General features: G+C 39.3%; 1 protein-coding gene and 1 long non-coding RNA gene across 5 annotated transcripts in view; both read right to left on the bottom strand.

Annotated features, from left to right (window-relative positions):
* The window catches only part of MFN1 (mitofusin 1), a 43,815-nt gene that overhangs the window by 16,889 nt on the left and 8,088 nt on the right, over window positions 1–18,838 (bottom strand). For 3 of the 4 annotated variants that reach the window (XM_017506300.2, XM_017506299.2, XM_017506298.2), the window contains exons 4-9: window positions 14,115–14,277; window positions 10,390–10,514; window positions 9,229–9,337; window positions 8,308–8,415; window positions 5,617–5,770; window positions 5,116–5,183 (exon numbers count right to left, since the gene is read on the bottom strand). In XM_017506300.2, the coding sequence (XP_017361789.1) occupies window positions 5,116–5,183; window positions 5,617–5,770; window positions 8,308–8,415; window positions 9,229–9,337; window positions 10,390–10,514; window positions 14,115–14,277 (727 nt within the window). The remainder of the gene's footprint in view (window positions 1–5,115; window positions 5,184–5,616; window positions 5,771–8,307; window positions 8,416–9,228; window positions 9,338–10,389; window positions 10,515–14,114; window positions 14,278–18,838) is intronic. The other variant, XM_017506301.2, reaches the window with a different exon arrangement.
* On the bottom strand, window positions 2,146–5,108 carry LOC119467931. Its single transcript, XR_005196560.1, has 2 exons — window positions 4,936–5,108; window positions 2,146–4,355 (listed from the first exon to the last, which is right to left on the bottom strand). It is a non-coding gene; the product is annotated as an uncharacterized LOC119467931 (long non-coding RNA).

The raw sequence follows: 18,838 nt of genomic DNA, 5'->3' as shown, positions 1-18,838 counted from the left end.
ACTCCTGACCTCAAATCACCTGCCTACCTGGGTCTCCCAAAATGCTGGCATTACAAGAGTGAGCCACTGCACCCATCCTACGAATATATATTTACTATGATTTATCATTTAAAGTTTATAAAATTGTTATATTACAATTTGTCTTATATCATTTTAATTCTTAGTCAAATTCACTGAAATACAGCAGAGTAACTACTATAGATGCTTTTTAACAGACATGTTTATTTTCTATGATACATTTCTAAAAATTAGGGATATATTAATTCTGATACTCCAATGAATTCATCTGCTTGAACCATTATATATTTAGCTAATACAAACTGTGGTAATTGCTTCCTGAAGTTCATTACTGTCCTTCCTTTGTCAAAATAAATGGCTTTTAAGCTTCAAAAGGCATTTACATAATACTAGTGCTACATTTGTTGTCCTGAAATCATTAGCATGCTACATGTCATTCAATGTCCTATTTATGACCTATGTTTAGACTTCATGTGTCTGAAATTATTTGTGCACTTAGAAAGACTATAATCTCTTTCGTCATTTTAGATGCCTGCTTCAGCATTTTGTTTGAAGTACAGAAAACAAAACATGATTTAGCTATAGAGCACATGAGGGTAATTCATTTAGTCAACATTTAACTCTGAAGCCATTACTTTCTTGCACTGCCTAACTTCACTTTTGCCCATGGTTAAGCTCATTCAGGCATCATTCATTTTCATTGACTTTGAAAAGATTAATGTAGGAAGTAACAGTATTCCTGTTCTGTACACAACTGAAGATAAAACATTCCTGGATGTTTTCTTCTTTAAAATCACCAATAATTACACAATAGTTAACATTTGTAAACTACTTATTTTTTAATAACTAAAAGAATGCCTTGCTTTTATTTTAAATGCCTCATAAATGTGTCAAATTAACTTCTGCAAAAAATAAAAGCATAAAAATATTTTTAAAAGGAAAAAGATTAAAATAAAGTCTCTATTCCTCGATGAAGCAGATCTAGATATCAGCAATGAAGTTCCAAATTTGTAGATAACAGCACAGTGTTAGAGCTAGACCAGACAGAAAAGATCCCCAAAAGTTATTAGGCAATATGTTACTCTCTGATTCAAAAATATATAATAATGAATAAGTATAGAGAAGAAAACAAGCAATCTTCTAATTAAAAAGTATCCCAGGCTAGTGTTCCACTGAGCTGCAGGAAATTAAGAGGTACCTTGATAAAAGAACATTCTATTCCAAATAAGTAGGGGAAGTGTCAATTTAAATAAAGTTTCCCTTATAAGTTATTTCTCAGCATCCTTAATACACTAATATGGTAATGAACCTCTGTGGGGAACATATATAGTATGCAGCAGTTCCCAGACTTATTTCATCAGGAACTCTAATCATACATTAATAATGTTAATATTTATACGTGTAACTAAAACCAACAAACTTGTCAATTTCCCTTGAAAATACACCCTATAAACACTTAACAACATGCTATTCATCACTGCCAACTTATTTTGACATATTTTCAATAGAAAAGTACAAAAGATATACCTTTCATCTACATATATCAAATATTAACATTCAGCCCATTTTCTTTACTTTTCTTCTCTCTCCATACACATACTCCACACTCTCTCTCCTGTGTGACAGCACACATACATATATTAAAAATGTATGCCCCCCCATATACATAGAGGCATACATTTTTATATATCCTTATGTACCATTTTCCTTCCTGAACATTTTTACAGGTCATTACTGCATCACAAGCTTATTATTAAATACATCAATGCTTGTTTTCTAAGAAAGGGAACTTCAGCTGCACAAACATGAAACAATTGTATTCAGGATATTTACCACTGAGACAACACTAAACTAACAAACAGTTCATGTTCAAATTTCACTGTCATCCAGGAATGTCCATTATAAAAAATACACTGACATTTTAAATAAGTTATTTTTATACATCTATCTCCCATCATACAACGAAAGCTAGTAAGAATTAGTGGTGAAATATCTGGGCAAAAGAAATCTGGATTTCTAATGTGCCTTAGAACAATGCAGTCCAAATGCATTTTGAAACTTTCCAAATCCAGTTTTAAAACAATAAGAAAATGTATTCATAGACTAACATTGATTTTCCTTTCTTCCTTTTTTTTTTTTTTTTTTTTTTTAAAAAAAAAAGAAAAGAGACAGAGTCTCACTCTGTCGCCCCAGCTGGAGCACAGTGGAGCCTCCAAGGTCACATGAGCCACCAACGCCCAGTCTAATGTTGATTTTCTTAATTGCTTTTACTCAAGTTAGTTTTCAAGCCTGTTTAACTTAGTATTCTAAATGTTTAAAATACTTAGCTCTGTTTTAACCAAATGAATCTAAACAACTCCATGACAATGGTCAGACTGATTGATAAAAATGATGAACTTTAACACAGTTTTTCTTTTCACAGAAAATCTTGCAAGACCACAAAGAAAAATAAGCAAATCCCCAAAACACAGAGAAAATGTGTATAAAACCCACATTATGTGACCACAACACAAAGAAACCAAGAAATTATAACCAAAAATTAGATAAAATGAATCAAAACACTTGAATTTTAAAAACTCTTATATTGATAAGGAAATGCCAAAAATAATAATTAGAAACAAAAAAACCCCAAAAACTAAACTAGTACTGAAAACACTGGGATACGCCCAAAGCTGAACTCACAAATTCACAATCTTGAATCTAAAGAACAATAAGCAAAAACCAATGTATTTTCAAAGGAAACAATGTTAAACACAGAACTTAGTGAATACAACCCCAAAATCATATTTACTAAGTGATAAATCACATAAAAGCTGGGGCTGGGTCTTTGGATGGTAAATCACTGGCAAACCCAATTAAGGGTCAGGGAGGGTGTGCGTGTGTGTGTGCCTGTGCGTGTGTGTGTATGTGTGTATGTGGTAGATATACATTTATATTTAAATATGGAAGTGAAACAAGAGATTCAAAACAATTTTATGCTACTAAATTGTAAATTTTCAGAAATACATCAACTTCCAGGAAGGAAATCGGAAATTACCAAAACTAGTTTAAGAAGTAACAAATACCAGTTTTGGAATAAAGCTGACTAGAACTTTCAATGTAATTAATCATCAAAAAATGCTTTGTCTCTTTTTAACACATTCAGATGCAGTATTTTTTTACCCAGCTGATTATTTGTTTAGATAAACACAAGTAATTTTTAACTGATTCTCATTTTAGATATTTCAGACTTAATTTTCAAACTCTAAAGCTGGACATTCCAAAAAAAGTTACTGCTCATAAGCAATTTTTTCCATACATAAATTTTAGAATCCCAGGTGGACCATTAGAATAAAACATAAACTGACAAGTTTCCTCTAAAAACATTTGAAAAGAATAGTTCCTAAGTGTGCTGATTACTGCAATCACTTGGGAAGCTTTGAATATATATGTACATAGATTCCTAGACCCACCTCAACCCCCCTGGATCTGGGGTTGGGGATAGGACAAGTCAGGAGCCTGCGGTTCTCTACAGCACCTGATGCGATTCTGATGACTGGCCAGGCTTACAAACCAACGCCTTAGAGCATATCGTTTATCTTCCATTCCCACCTCCTCAAGGAGATATTCTGGGGAAGCACAAGCTATAACATGAACCAATATGGAAACGGTATAAATGTGTGACAGAACATTACACAATTATACACTCTACCAAATGTACAATTTGATAGAAGAAATCAATGATAAACATACATAAAACACACATATATAAAGGTCAATAAATAAGGAAAGACAAGGTAATAGAACAGATCATCTCCCTACATATTTTCCCCATGAATGAACTGGTAACAGTGAGGAGAGGAGGCCAAGGTGCGAGGATCATTTGAGCCCGTAAGTTTGAGGCTCAAAGGCGCTATGATTGTGCCACTGCACTCCACCCTGGGTAACAGAGGTAGATCCCATTTCTTTAAGAGAAAAAAAAGGTGAGGAGAACATCAATCCTTTGGTGAAAGCAAAAGGAAAAGGAAAACAAACAATGGTCTTTGAGTAACCAGGACTTTACGTATCTTATGGCTTGGTTTCGAGGACATCTACTGGTATTCCAGGAGCCTCTGAACAATCAGAGATCTTACCGAGGTAGCTGGCAGTGGGTTTGCTTTCTTCCAGTTTGTCTTCATCTATGTAATCAACTTTTTCTCTCACCAAATTAAAGATGAGAGATAGTAAGCAAATTTATTTTAAAAATCCTGCCAAGTACACTCAACATTCATGTCCCCTCTATTAAGGCAGCTACTACTTAGAAGAAAGAATAATTACAGAATGAGGTTTCTTCAATGCTGACGTCATCATGTTCATTCCTAAGTGGGAAAGTGGTATGAATTATATAGGGGAAAACACAGGAGTTCAGAAGGTTAACATCTAAATAATTTTTCAGTCAAATGTAGGGTGTTTTAATGTCTCTGAATAAAAACACCTATACTACAATGTAAGAAACTAGCCTCCCTCCCCATCTACCACTCAGGCACTTCAGGAGTTTCCTACAAGATTCTGAAAACGCTGAAGCTATTTTTTACTCAATTATTAATTTCGGATGTTTGGCACAAAAATATGGAGAATGGACATGGGGCAATACAGTTTATAAATGTAATAAAATTTTGTCAAATGGCATTTATCATGTTCTTTATACTTGTATTAGTCATGTGGCACAAAGGAAAAGGATAATACCTACTTTGCTCTATTACCCATTCAAACAGCAATTACATTTGTTTGCTCTTGCTCCAAATTATTAAAGACGGAGAATTTCATTCATTGTACAACACAGCAATATTGGAACACAGTTTCTTATTTATATATGTGTGTGTGCGTATGTGTGTGTGTATACATATATATATATGCATAAAAATAAGAATAAGGAAGAAACTAATTCTCAATTCTTACAAATCATTTTGCAGGGTCTTCCTTTCTTCAGACTTTCCACATTTTACTGGCTATGTCAGTAACCGAACTAAATATAACAGCAAAAGTTATTGACAACGGCAAATGATAAAAATAGAAGATTATGCTTTTCCAACCAAGGAAAGAGTTTTGTATTAGGCAATACATTCATAAAATTCCTACCTCAAAGATTTGTTCAAAATTCTGAAATTCCTGTAATCTTGCCTGAAATCCTTCAGCAAGTGCTCCACCTGTAATGTACAGGCAAAGATTTAAAAACCTAGTATACAGCAAGATATATTTTCCGGCATGCTACAGATTTTATAATTTTAAATACTTTTTTTCTTTTTTCAGAGATGGAGTCTTGCTGTGTCGCCCAGAACTGGAGTGCAATGGCTTGATCTCAGCTCACTGCAACCTCCACCCCCTGGGTTCAAGCAATGCTTCTGCCTTAGCCTCCCAAGTAGCTGGGATTACAGACACATGCCATCACGCCTGTCTAATTTTTGTATTTTTAGTAGAGACAAGGTTTCACTATGATGACCAGGCTGGTCTCAAACTCCCGACCTTGTGATCCACCTGCCTCGGCCTCCCAAAGTGCTGGGATTACAGGTGTGAGCCACCACACCCAGCCAATTTTAAATATTTTTATATTTAAAAAGGAAATCTATAATCAGTGCATACCACCTTCTGGCATCCCCTGTGCTTTTTGCTTTCTAGCACTAAGAACTTCCTTTGCTGAAACAAAGAAGATACGATTCTGTGCTTCCAAAGCATTTACAACTTTGAGCTCCTCCACCAAGAAATGTAGGCATCTTTCCATGTGCTGTCTGCGTACCTACAGAGAAAAGGGTATTAAAAGAATTCTAATAATTCAAACAAATATAACCAATGACTACAGGCCTATACTAACTTCATTTACACTGCAACAATAAAAGTTACCATATAACTAACGACGTCAAGAAATTCTAATAAATGAACTTTGATACTTGATGACAGAAAATCTTTCTCTTAACAATTCTGTCTTTCGAACATTTACTTAAAATTCTGCTGAGCGATGTGGCTTATGCCTGTAATCCCAGCACTTTTGGAAGCCGAGGCGGTCTGATCATCTGAGGTCAAGAGTTCAAGACCAGCCTGGCCAACATGGCAAAACCCTGTTTCTAGTAAAAACAAAAATCAGGCCGGGCGCGGTGGCTCACGCCTGTAATCCCAGCACTTTGGGAGGCCGAGGCGGGTGGATCACGAGGTCAAGAGATCGAGACCATCCTGGTCAACACGGTGAAACCCCGTCTCTACTAAAAATACAAAAAATTAGCTGGGCATGGTGGCGCGTGCCTGTAATCCCAGCTACTCAGGAGGCTGAGGCAGGAGAATTGCCTGAACCCAGGAGGCGGAGGTTGCGGTGAGCCGAGATTGCGCCATTGCACTCCAGCCTGGGTAACAAGAGCGAAACTCCGTTTCAAAAAAAAAAAAAAAAAAAAAAAACACAAAAATCAGCTGGGTGTGGTGGCATGCGCCTGTGATCCCAGCTACTCGGGAGGCTCAGGCAGGAAAACTGCTTGAACCTGGAAGGTGAAGGTTGCAGTGAGCTGGGATCACGCCATTGCACTCCAGCCTGGGTGACAGAGCAAGGCTCCATCTCAAAAAAAACAAAACAAAACAAAAAATCCCTGCTGAGTTAAGGTCGGGGAGAATGCATTAACCAGGAATTAGGATTGCAGTGTTGGGTTTAAGATGACCACTTGGGCACTGAAGTGCAGATTAAGAGTTAGAATTTAGTACTCTTAGTTAGGGTTTAGTACTAGTCTTTAGCATTATGGCTATGATAAGGTATCTCTAAGTTAAGACTTGCAAAAATTAATCTAAATAGGAATCCTGAAATATCTGAGGAAAAATAATTTGTGAGTGATACTTCCTACGCCTCCAATGATTATATGAGGCCTCTATTGAAAGAGCATGACTGTAAGACAACAGTTAATGACAGGAGAATGTAAAACTTGATGTTAAGCGAAATTCCAATTGGGAAGATATGAAAGCAAATAATTTAACATGTCAACAGTGATGGGATAGTTTAGGTTATTTTTATCTTGTCCTCTACATATAATAATTTCGTACTACTATTAAAATCAGATATAGTGTCAAGCAAATTAAATATTATTTATAGTACAAATTCCAGATACTCTAATCTTTTTAAGTTTCTATAATTGGTGTGACTAAAATGCCAAAAAGAAAAGTTGAGGATACAAATCTCACGAAACTCAATCGGCTGGCAGGGGAATAAATCAACACCAAGCACTCTGGAGAACTCTGGTGCTGTTTCCTAAAATCAAACATGTTGTTAACTTGTAATCCAGCAATTTTGCCTCTAGGTACATATACCCATGGGTTACTAACCTCTGCATTACTGATGTTTTGGATTGGCCAGTGTTTGTCTGGGGGCCTGTTCTGTGTCAGAGGATGTATAATAGCATCTCTAACCTCTACTCACTAGATGCCAGGAGCACAAAAGCGCAGTTGTAACAACAGCAGCAACAACAACAACAAAATATCTTCAGATACTGCCAAATGTCCCCTGGGAGTCAAAACTGTCCAAACTCCACAGTGAGAACCACCTAACAAAAATGCACACACAGGCACACCAGAAGGACATACACAAGCATATGCACAGAAGCATTCATAACTAAATATAGGAAATTAACCCAAATGCCCATCACTGTGAACAAATCAACTGTAGTAGTCACAGATGGAATACTATACAGCAATGAGAATGCAATACAACACAACTATGCTATGCACAATAATATGGACACATATGATAATTAAATGAAAAAAAAAAGATGCAAAAGCAGGTATTATGTGATTCTGTTTATAAAGTTGAACCAGAAAGATTAATTTATGGGGTCAGAAGTCATGATAAGCAGATAATTTCTCCTTGGGAAGTAGGACAAAATGGAATTTGGAAGGGTATTAGTAAGAGGGGGGACTCTAGGGTGTTCAGAATGGTCTGGATCCTGACACAGGTGTGTTAAATTTGTAAAGTTTGCCAGACATGGTGGCTCACACCTGCCATCCCAGAACTTTAGGAGGCCAAACTGGAAGGATCATTTATGATTTATGTATTTTTCTGTTATCTACATTTCAATAAAAACTTAAAAAGAAGTTTCAAGCTTTGAAATAACTAGATAGTGTAACATAATTTTCCCTCAAAGTAACTTCATAACTTGGTCTTCATCATGTACCTACTTTAGGTTTTCTCTAACTATAATCTTTTCATGAAATAGTTCTCAAATTTTCTATTCTTTAAGCTATATTGTTTTCTCAAATAATGTACAAGACTGTATTTAAAAACCTACAAAAAAAATAATAACTTACATCTTCCATGTATTCTGGCTCTGATGCAGAGGCATCCCAACGATTATTGAGAATGAAAATATTAGGCTTGGAAAGCCGCTCATTCACCTTGTGAAAAAACTGTTTTTCCTGAAAAGCAAAAAAAAATCCCCACAGTATATTCACTATAATTTATAATTGAAATTTTATTTTAATGAGAAACTGTTAACCATTTAGTCAACAGTAATTAACACTACTGACAAAGGATCCCAAAGCACTTTATGAGTATTAACTTTCAAAGATGAAAAAACTGATAAATAACAATTTTTAAAACTCATGTTACAGTTTTGAATATTAGATTATCCAATATAATCTAGACATTAAAGATAGATTCTATTAGATAATCTAGATAGATGTCTAGATAACAGGTTATATTATATTAGATATAACCTATCTAATATAATAAACTCTGGAAAGTTTATTTCAGATGAGTCTGGCTCCAGACATTCTGGATAAATAATCTACTAGGTCTGACAGCAGCTTGAAGTGTACACAGGTAAGCTGAAACCTAGAGTATATTCTGGTGAAGCTGGAAATGGCTGGCAATACTGAAAATATAAAAAGACTTGCCTGATAGACGGCAGGGAGAAGGAGTGGTTTCTACTTTACTCAAGAGACTTAAATAAGCATCCTAAAATTTCTGGCACTCATTCTCCCTGAGACTGGCAAATAACCAGAAGCTAGAGCCATCAAGCCCTGTGTCGCTAGAGAAATCCAAGGAACTGCACACTATGGAAAGACTAGAAACAGCCCTTCTGCTTCTATGAAAACACAAACCCCTTCATTATGCCTGTTTTTAGAAGTTCTTTCTAATCCATGATTTGGATTTCCTTTGCTTTTCAGAATTAAAAGACACTGTTTCATTTCCTACCACCGAAACACAGTATTATGATTAAATCCTACCGTATTCATTAGTGTTGATTCAGAGTTTGCAACCAAAACGAAGACATCAGCATCTAGGCAAAACTTATCAATCCAGCTATCCAGCTCTGTGGTAACATCTGTGCCTGGACTAATGAGAGTGAAATAAAAATTGTATCATATTTCTTGTCATGAACATCTCCTCTCTCCTGTTTCCATTGATTACTTGAAACAGTCATTTCCATTTAAAAGAAAAACCCATTATCAAAACCAAAATGGAGCCAGGTGTGGTGGCTGGTGTGTGCCTGTTATCCCAGCTACCCAGGAGGTTGAGGTGGGAGAATCACTTGTGCCTAGGAGGCAAAGGTCGCAGTGACCCAAGATTGTGGTACTGCGGCACTGCACTCCAGCCTGGGGCTCAGACCCAGACCCTGTTTCCAAAATAATAATAATGATAATGAAACACATAATAAATGTAGATTAGTCAAAAGCACTGTAAACTATTCTATTAATTACTGAAAAACAAAAATGTAAACTATCCAACAAAGTTATTTTGTGAAACTTTGTCAAGTACCAACTCACTATTAGTTAAGAAAAATATTTATTTAAAGTTATCTAGATGTCTAGAGTTAGGTAATTTCTAAATCCTAACCACTTACTCAAAATACAGAATTTAAAAAAAAGTAGCTATCCTTAAAATTTCTTGAAATAGAATCAGAATGATGAACTGACACTTTTATGTAACTTATAAAATAAAACCAATACCTCATCTGTTCATAATCTAGCTAATGAGAACAAAGTGGTAACTGAAATGTTTTTTTGTTTTTTTTTTTTTGAGATGGAGTTTCGCTCTTGTTACCCAGGCTGGAGTGCAATGGCGCGATCTTGGCTCACCGCAACCTCTGCCTCCCAGGTTCAGGCAATTCTCCTGCCTCAGCCTCTTGAGTCGCTGGGATTACAGGCACGTGCCACCATGCCCAGCTAATTTTTTTGTATTTTTAGTAGAGACGGGGTTTCACCATGCTGACCAGGATGGTCTCGATCTCTTCACCTCGTGATCCACCCACCCCGGCCTCCCAAAGTGCTGGGATTACAGGCGTGAGCCACCGCGCCCAGCTAATTTTTTATACCATATGCTAAAGTAAGCAGTATTATACTATTAAATAAACCTTCAGAGAAAATGCAATCCACATGTAACTTTACCTGTCTACTAACACCAGGTCATCCCTCAAGAGGGCACATTTTGCTTTCGGCCAAAACACATGTACAAGACAGCCAGCTTTCAAGTCTTTGTCCATGTGAAGGGCATGGGCCAGTTGATTAACTGTCTAAAGCACGAGGAAAAGAAAAAAAATAAACTCCACTTGTGATAAAATACAATACAAATTAAAAACACTATAGTACATTTATTTTAGCAAAACAGGTATATAAAAGGTAAAACTCTGAAATAAAAACCTGAGCAATCTTGAGAACCTGAGTTTTTAAATTTCCAAGATGGGGGGAAGAAAATGGTTCCCTCAAAAAGAACTCCAGCAATGGAATCCTAAGCAACACCTGATAAGAATACTGGTTTCGCGAAGTATGTAAGTTCTGGAGTCTATGCTCTTTTTGCTTATTTGTATTTTCTGGTTCTACTGAAATAAATGTCTATGACTTAGCCACACAGAAGAAATGTCATTATTAAAATCGGTTAAAATTAAGTAGATTTTAACACCCCACAGAAAGGAATGAAATCATGTTCTCTGCTGCAACACTGATGGAGCCGCAGGCCATTAACCTAAGTCAATTAACGCAGAAACAGAAAACCAAATACTGCATGTTCTCACTTTAAAGTGAAAGCTGGCCGGGCGCAGTGGCTCACATCTGTCATCCTAGCACTTTGGGAGGCTGAGGGGGATGGATCACCTGAGCTCCGGAGTTCAAGACCATCCTAGCCAACATGGTGAAACTGTCTCTACTAAAAACACAAAAATTAGCCAGGTTTAGCGGCATGCGCCTATAGTCCCAGCTACTCAGGAGGCTGAGGCAAGATAATTGCTAGAACCCAGGAGGCGGAGGTGCAGTGAGCTGAGATCGCACCACTGCATTCCAGCCTGGACGACAGAGTGAGACTCTGTCTCTAAAAAAAAAAAAAACTGAGTGCTAAACACTTGGTACACACAGAAATAAAGACGGAACAGTAAACACTGGGAAATTACAGGGGTAAAGGTACAAGGTGACAAGAGCTGAAAAACTGCTGAATACTACATTCACTATGTGGGTGATGGGTTCAAATGAAGCCCAGAGCTATGCATCACACACCATATCCATGCAATAATCCTGTACATGTAACCCCTGAACCTAAAATGAGGAGGAAAAGAGCTTGAATAGGACTGAAGAGCACAGATCAGGAAAATGAGAGATGATTTCTTTAAAATAACACAGCACTTGGAGACTGTAAAGCCACGAGAAGTTTGAACTTTAATTTGCTAAAAATCTTAATTACAAAATAATAGCGATTCCTACATTTATATTAATTAAAAGCTTGATTATGATTTTCTTTTCTTTTTGAGACAGTATCTTGCGCCATTGCCCAGGCTGAGTGATCACAGCTCACTGCAGCCTCAACCTCCCAGATTCAAGCAATCCTCCTATCTCAGTCACTTGGGTAGCTGGAACTATAGGCATATGCCACTATGCTTGCCTAATTTTTGTAGAGATGGGATCTCACTATATTGCCCAGGCTGGTCTCAAGCAATCCGACCATCTCAAGAGCTAGGATTGCAAGCATGAGCCACTGTGCCCGGCCTTGAATAGTATTTTCATAAACATCATCTCATTTTTCTAATTAGTGATCTGAAGTGTATGCTTACTCTGAAACTTAAAGATTGAGTCACCTGATTTACATCAAAGAGCAAATTCACAGAACAAGAACCACCCATGACTTTACCTACAGTTTACCAAGAAATAAAAGAACATGGATCTTCAGGCCGGGCGCGGTGGCTCACGCCTGTAATCCCAGCACTTTGGGAGGCCGAGGCGGGTGGATTACGAGGTCAAGAGATCGAGACCATCCTGGTCAACACGGTGAAACCCCATCTCTACTAAAAACTACAAAAAATTGGCTGGGCATGGTGGCGCGTGCCTGTAATCCCAGCTACTCAGGAGGCTGAGGAAGGAGAATTGCCTGAACCCAGGAGGCGGAGGTTGCGGTGAGCCGAGATCGGGCCATTGCACTCCAGCCTGGGTAACAAGAGCGAAACTCCGTCTCAAAAAAAAGAACATGGATCTTCAACACTGAACTTTTGTGTTTGTCGAAGAGATCTCTAGACTCAAGAGAAAGTGATTGCAATGAGAAACAGTGCCTTAACCCACTGCTGAGTCCAGAGTCAACAGCTTGCATCCTAATTTGTTTTCCCTTTTATTCTTTTTTTGGCTGAAGGAGTCTAGTAGAACTGAATTGAGAATTTTTTTTTTTTTTTTTTTGAGACAGAGTCTTACACTGTCATCCAGGCTGGAGTGAAGTGGTGCAGCCTTGGCTCACTGCAACCTCGCCTATCAGGTTCAAGTGATTCTCCTGCCTCAGCCTGCTGAGTAGCTGGGATTACAGGCGTGTGATACCACGTCCAGTTAATTTTTGTACTTTCAGTAGAGATGGGGTTTCACCATGTTGGTCAGGCTGGTATAGAACTTTTGACCTCGTGATCCGCCCTTCTCGGCCTCCCAAAGTGCTGGGATTACAGGTGTGAGCCACCACGCCCGGCCTGAAATGAGAAATTTATGAAAGGTAGGGAACTGCCATTGGCCCTCATCTGATAAAATACTTATTCATGAGTATGAATATGCTTACTATATACTCCTGAGGTAAGATAGTTTCTGAAAACACAAATATATATCAAAAACAGATTCCAGGGGCCAATTTCTTAAACAATTCTATCTTAAAAAGACAAATCTGAAGCCAGGCATGGTGGCACATGACTGTAACCTCAGCATTTTGGGAGCCCAAGGTGGGACAAACTTGAGATTAAAAAGGAACAATATTCTTCAATAATGTTAGTCTCACTGGGAGGGTAGATTTAAAACACTTGTAATTCTAAAAAACCTTTAAATTAAGGACAGGTTTTATTCTTCCACTAATTCAGCTATGAAGTAAACAAAAAAAATTTAGAGAACTCAAAATATTTAGTGATGGCTTTTTTTTGTTTTTGAGATGGAGTCTCGCTCTGTCACTCAGGCTGGAGTGCAGTGGTACAATCGTAGCTCACTGCAACCTTCGCCTACTGGGTTCAAGCAATTCTCCCACCTCAGCATCCCAAGTAGCTGAGACTCCAGGCGCCTGCCACCACACTCGGCTAATTTTTGTACTTTTACTAGAGATGGGGTTTCACCATATTGGCTAGGCTGGTCTCCAACTCCTGACCTGTGATCTGCCCACCCTGGCCTCCCAAAATGCTGGGATTACAGGTGGGAGCCACTGCGCCCGGCCTATTGATGGCTTTCGAAGAAATATTAACAGTTCTTTTTGGCCAGGTGCTGCGGTGCGTGCCTGTAATCCTAGCACTTTGGGGGGCTGAGGCAGGCAAATCATCTAAGGTCAGGAGTTTGAGACCAGCCTGGCCAACATGGTGAAACTCCATCTCTACTAAAAAAAAAAATAATAATAATACAAAAATTAGCCAGGTGTGGTGACAGGTGCCTGAAATCCCAGCTACTCTGGAGGTTGAGGCGGGAGAATCGCTTGAACCCGGGAGGCAGAGGTTTCAGTAGGCTGAGATCACACATGGCACTCCAGCCTGGGCAACAGAGTGAGACTCCATTTCAAAAAAAAGGAATATTAACAGTTCTTTTCATGAGATGTCAGCAATGTAGACATCTATGAAAATGTTATTAAAGAATAAGTTAAGGATATTGTTTCAGGTATATTATGCTGCTAAGGTTAAATATCATACCTTCACACTCTTTTTTTCATCTGATCCTTCTGTCATAAGATAGGCTTTATCTCCATCGGTTCCTTCAACACTTAGGAAGCAATTGGTTATGTGGCCAATCCCACTAGGGAGAACTTTATCCCACAGCATTGCATTTATAACAGAGCTCTTCCCACTGCTTGTCCTGAAGAATATACAAAATCATGAAAAACAAAACAGTAAAAAAATTTGTTCTTTCACTGGGTCTAATATCAATTTTTTAAAAATCCAAATTTTGTTAAAATTTCTTAAGACTGCCCTTTTGTGGCCATCACCTAAGCAGGAGCTGCCAAAATGAAGTTCAATCCCTTTGTGACTTCCAAACAAAGAATCTCAAAAGGCATTTCAATGCACCTTCCCACATTCGCAGGAAGATTATGTCCCCCCTCTTTCCAAAGAGCTGAGACAGAAGTACAACGTGCGATACATGCCCATCCGAAATGATGATGAAGTCCAGGTTGTACGAGGACACCATAAAGGTCAGCAGATTGGCAACGTAGTCCAGGTTTACAGGAAGAAATATGCAATCTACATTGAATGGGTGCAGCGGGAAAAGGCTAATGGCACAACTGTCCATGCAGGCATTCACCCAGCAAGGTGGTTGTCGCTAGGCTGAAACTGGACAAAGACCACAAAAAGATCCTTGAACAGAAAGCCAAATCTCGCCAAGTAGGAAAGGAAAAGGGCAAATACAAGGAAGAAACAATTGAGAAGATGCAGGAATAAAGTAATCTTATAGACAAGCTTTGATTAAAACTTGAAACAAGGAAAAAAAATTTCTTAAGACTGCATTTTGATGAAAAAATTAACCAGTTGGCTTACACAAATATTAGCAATGTACATTTCAGAAAAAATAAAACAAAGGAAAACAAATCCCACTTTCTCATAGTACTATCCTCAACTTTTCTTTCTTGCTTTTTGTGGCAACTTGAAATCATAGGTCAAAATTCTGTGACACTACTCCTGTCACACGATGGCGTTTAATACCCCATCTCCTGAAGTCTGGCTGGTTTGTGACTGCTTCAACAAATAATGCACGTCAGAAGTGACACTAGGTGGCCAGACGCAGTGGCTCACGCCTGTAATCCCAGCACTTTGGGAGGCCGAGGTGGGTGGATCACTTGAGGTCAGGAGTCCGAGACCAGCCTGACCAACATGGTGAAACCCCATTTCTACTAAAAATACAAAATATTAGCCGGGCATGGTGGTGGGCACCAGTAATCACAGCTACTTGGGAGGCTGAGGCAGGAGAATCGCTTGACCCAGGAGGTGGAGGTTGCAGTGAGCCGAGATCAGATCATGCCACTGCACTTCAGCCTGGGCAACAGAGCCAGAAACCACCTCAAAAAAAATAAAAAGACCAGGTCATAAAAGGCAATGCAGCTTCTGTCTTGTTCACTGGAATATATGCACTTGGCACCCTGCCATGTAAAAAGTCCTCTTACCCTGAGTCTGCCATGCTGCAAGGAAGCTAAAGGGAGAAGTCTAGGTGGGTGCTCTACTGAACAGCCCTAGTCTGTGTCATTCCAGCCCAGGTACCAGACATGTGAGAGGTTATTCCAACCCTCAGTTGTTGAGCCATCCCAAACTTCATGTCTACTCAGTTAAGGCCCCAGAGTCCACGGAGCAAAGACAAGACATTCCCGCTGTGCCCTATCTGTGTTCCTGACTCACAGAATCAGTGAGCGTAATAAAATGGCTGTTAAGTGGCTAAATTCTGGGTAATTTGTTACGCAGTCGCAGTAAAAAGAGCACTTCTAATGGCTCTGAAATGCAAAGAACTCACACTCACTTCAGGGACTTGCTTTCCAGTAAGTCAACCCAAGTCCCAGATAACACTGGCAGCCTTTTGGTTCACTGCAAAAAAAAGCATTCTATCTTTTTGGCATATGCTTTACCTCTTTCCTTCAGCATAAGAGGGAAAGAATTTTTCTTATGTTATGGATATTATTCCCAACTCCCTTCCCAGGGAAACTTCTTTCTTTCATTAGCTCAGCATTAGCTTCCACTGCCACTATACCACAACCTGCAAGGATGCCTATCATTGCTCTGAAAATTCATCTTTCTGAACATTTCATGAAGCCTTGCCATGATCCCCAGGGGGCTGACATGCCAGGTTCAGTACAGAAATGTAGCTACAGCTCATTATTAATCAGGCTGCACCTTGGCCCACTTCCTTGTTGCTAACTGTCATGTAGAACTAGATACGGACGATTTGCACCACCATTCTTCCTTGGATCTCTAACATTAGAATCATAATACTTTTAAGGATAGCTAAAGGATGGCTGTTTGTCAGGCCCCAAAATCCAGCAGTTTGAAGATCCCCCCCCACAGAGGAATGGGATGGATCAGCATACAAATACAGCCTAGCTTCATTACCACCCTGTCCATGACTTCATTCTGCAAGTTCCAACCATTTATCAACGATCTCTACACTTTGGACACTCCAAAAACCTTAAAAACCCTAACCTCAAATTCCTTGGGGAGATGGATGGAGGTTCCCTCCCATCTCCTCATTTGGTGACCCTAAGATTAAACCTCTTCTCTGCTGCAACCTGGTGTCTCAGCATATCAACTTGCTGCATGCACTGGGTGATGAATCTATCATGGTTACAGTGTGGGGCTCCCGCCCCACACCAAGAATCATCTGGGGAGCCCATTAATGATGCAGATTCCTCAAGTGCACTGTGAAACTAAAGAATCAAGACTCTGGGGGTGCTCTCAGGGTGATTCTTATGCCTATTAAAATATGAGACACACTGTCACCCTGTCTTCCTCAAACAAACAAAAAACAACTGTAGAAAAAGAAACCTTTCTCTTCTACTATCAAAATCAACACAGAACACTTCTAACTAGATGTATGGGCATTTTTCCATATGCACAAAGCAGTTTTCCAGCAGACACCAACCGGGTGCCCTATCTTTCAATTCATTTCTACCTTCCTGCAACTCGGGTTCAATGTCAGAACAGCTCACAGAGCTCAGGGAAGCACTATACTTACATTTACTGGTCTATTATAAAGGACATTATAAGCGACACAGATGAGATGCCTGAGCATTCGTACCCTTTCATCATGCCAGTCTCCCAGCAGAAACTTGAGTTTAGTTACCTGGAAGTCCAACCTTGTTCAAGAGTTTTTATAAAGCCTCATTTTCAGCCTGTCCTCCCCCACCCTTCCTGGAAATTGAGGGGCAAAGTTCCAATCCTCTAATCCCCTGATCACTGGTCAAAATTCTGTAATCAGGGGATCACTTAGCCTTTCAGGTGACCAGTCCCACTCTGAAGTTATTTAGGCACCCCAACCTAAACTATTCATTAGCATAAATTCAAGTGTCCTCAAAAAGGGCTCATTATGAAAACAAGATATTCCAATTAGGAAATTAGTATGGTTTTAGAAGCTCTGTGACAAGAATGGGACAAAGATCAAATATATATTGTTTTATATCATACCAATGCTTTCTAATTTCCCTTTTATCTGGCTGGCATTTCTTTTTTTGAGATGGAGTCTAGCTCTGTGGCCCAGGATGGAGTGCAGTGGTGTGATCTCAGCTCACTGCAACCTCTGCCTCCTGGGTTGTAGCAATTCTCCTGCCAAGGCCTCCCAAGTAGCTTCAATTACAGGTGTGTGCCACCATACACAGTTAATTTTTCTATTTTTAGTAGAGATATAAGACAGTTTATTAGGCTGCTCTACTGGTTGTTTTAGCAAGGTAAGAGAAGTATCAAAGATCACTTGGTGACTGAGTGCCATTCACTGAAGTGGGTGTTTGGAAATTAAGTTTAGGTCAGGACAAAAGCAACTGCATTTTTTGCCATTGTATTTTATGGTGAAAAATGCAATTACTTTTGCACTGACCTAAACAGTTTGATTTTGGATAATCTAGATGTACATCTGTAGTACCTGTTAAGTATTCAAGTGTAGTTACAAAAAAGGCAGTTGGATATGTGAGACTTGGACTAGGGAGAAGCCTAAGAAATTTAGGAATTATTGGCTTATGTTGGTGACAGAGATCACAGGAGTTGATGAGATGACACAGGAAGACTGTGTAAAGAAAAGGTAAATATCATATTGCTGACATCCTGTGTTCACACTCACACACACACACACACACACACACACACAGAAAAAAGAAAAGGTAAACATGAGAGTACTGGGGAGAAGAAAAGGGACTATCCATGGAAATGCCAGCTGGGGCCGGAAACAGTGGCTCACACCTGTAATCCCAGCACTTTGAGAGGCCGAGGCAGATGGATCACCTGAGGTCAGGGGTTCAATACCGGCCTGGCCAACATAGTGAAACTCTGTCTTTAGAAAAAAACAAAAACAAAAACAGGAGAGGTGGCTCACACCTGTAGTCCCAGCACTTTGGGAGGCCCAGGTGGGTGGATCACCTGAGGTCAGGAGTTCAAGACCAGCCTGGCCAACATGGCAAAACCCCGTCTACTAAAAACATAAAAATTATGGCCAGGTGCAGTGGCTCACGCCTGTAATCCCACCACTTTGGGAGGCCGAGGCGGGTGGATCACGAGGTCAAGAGATCGAGACCATCCTGGTCAACACGGTGAAACCCCGTCTCTACTAAAACTACAAAAAATTAGCTGGGGCATGGTGGCGCGTGCCTGTAATCCCAGCTACTCAGGAGGCTGAGGCAGGAGAATTGCCTGAACCCAGGAGGCAGAGGTTGCGGTGAGCTGAGATCGCGCCA

This window comes from Cebus imitator, unplaced genomic scaffold (genome assembly GCF_001604975.1).
Source record: "Cebus imitator isolate Cc_AM_T3 unplaced genomic scaffold, Cebus_imitator-1.0 Scaffold353, whole genome shotgun sequence".
Classification (NCBI taxonomy): domain Eukaryota; kingdom Metazoa; phylum Chordata; class Mammalia; order Primates; family Cebidae; genus Cebus; species Cebus imitator.
The sequence above is the reverse complement of the archived record's forward strand: the minus strand, read 5'-3'. Positions and strand labels throughout refer to the sequence as shown.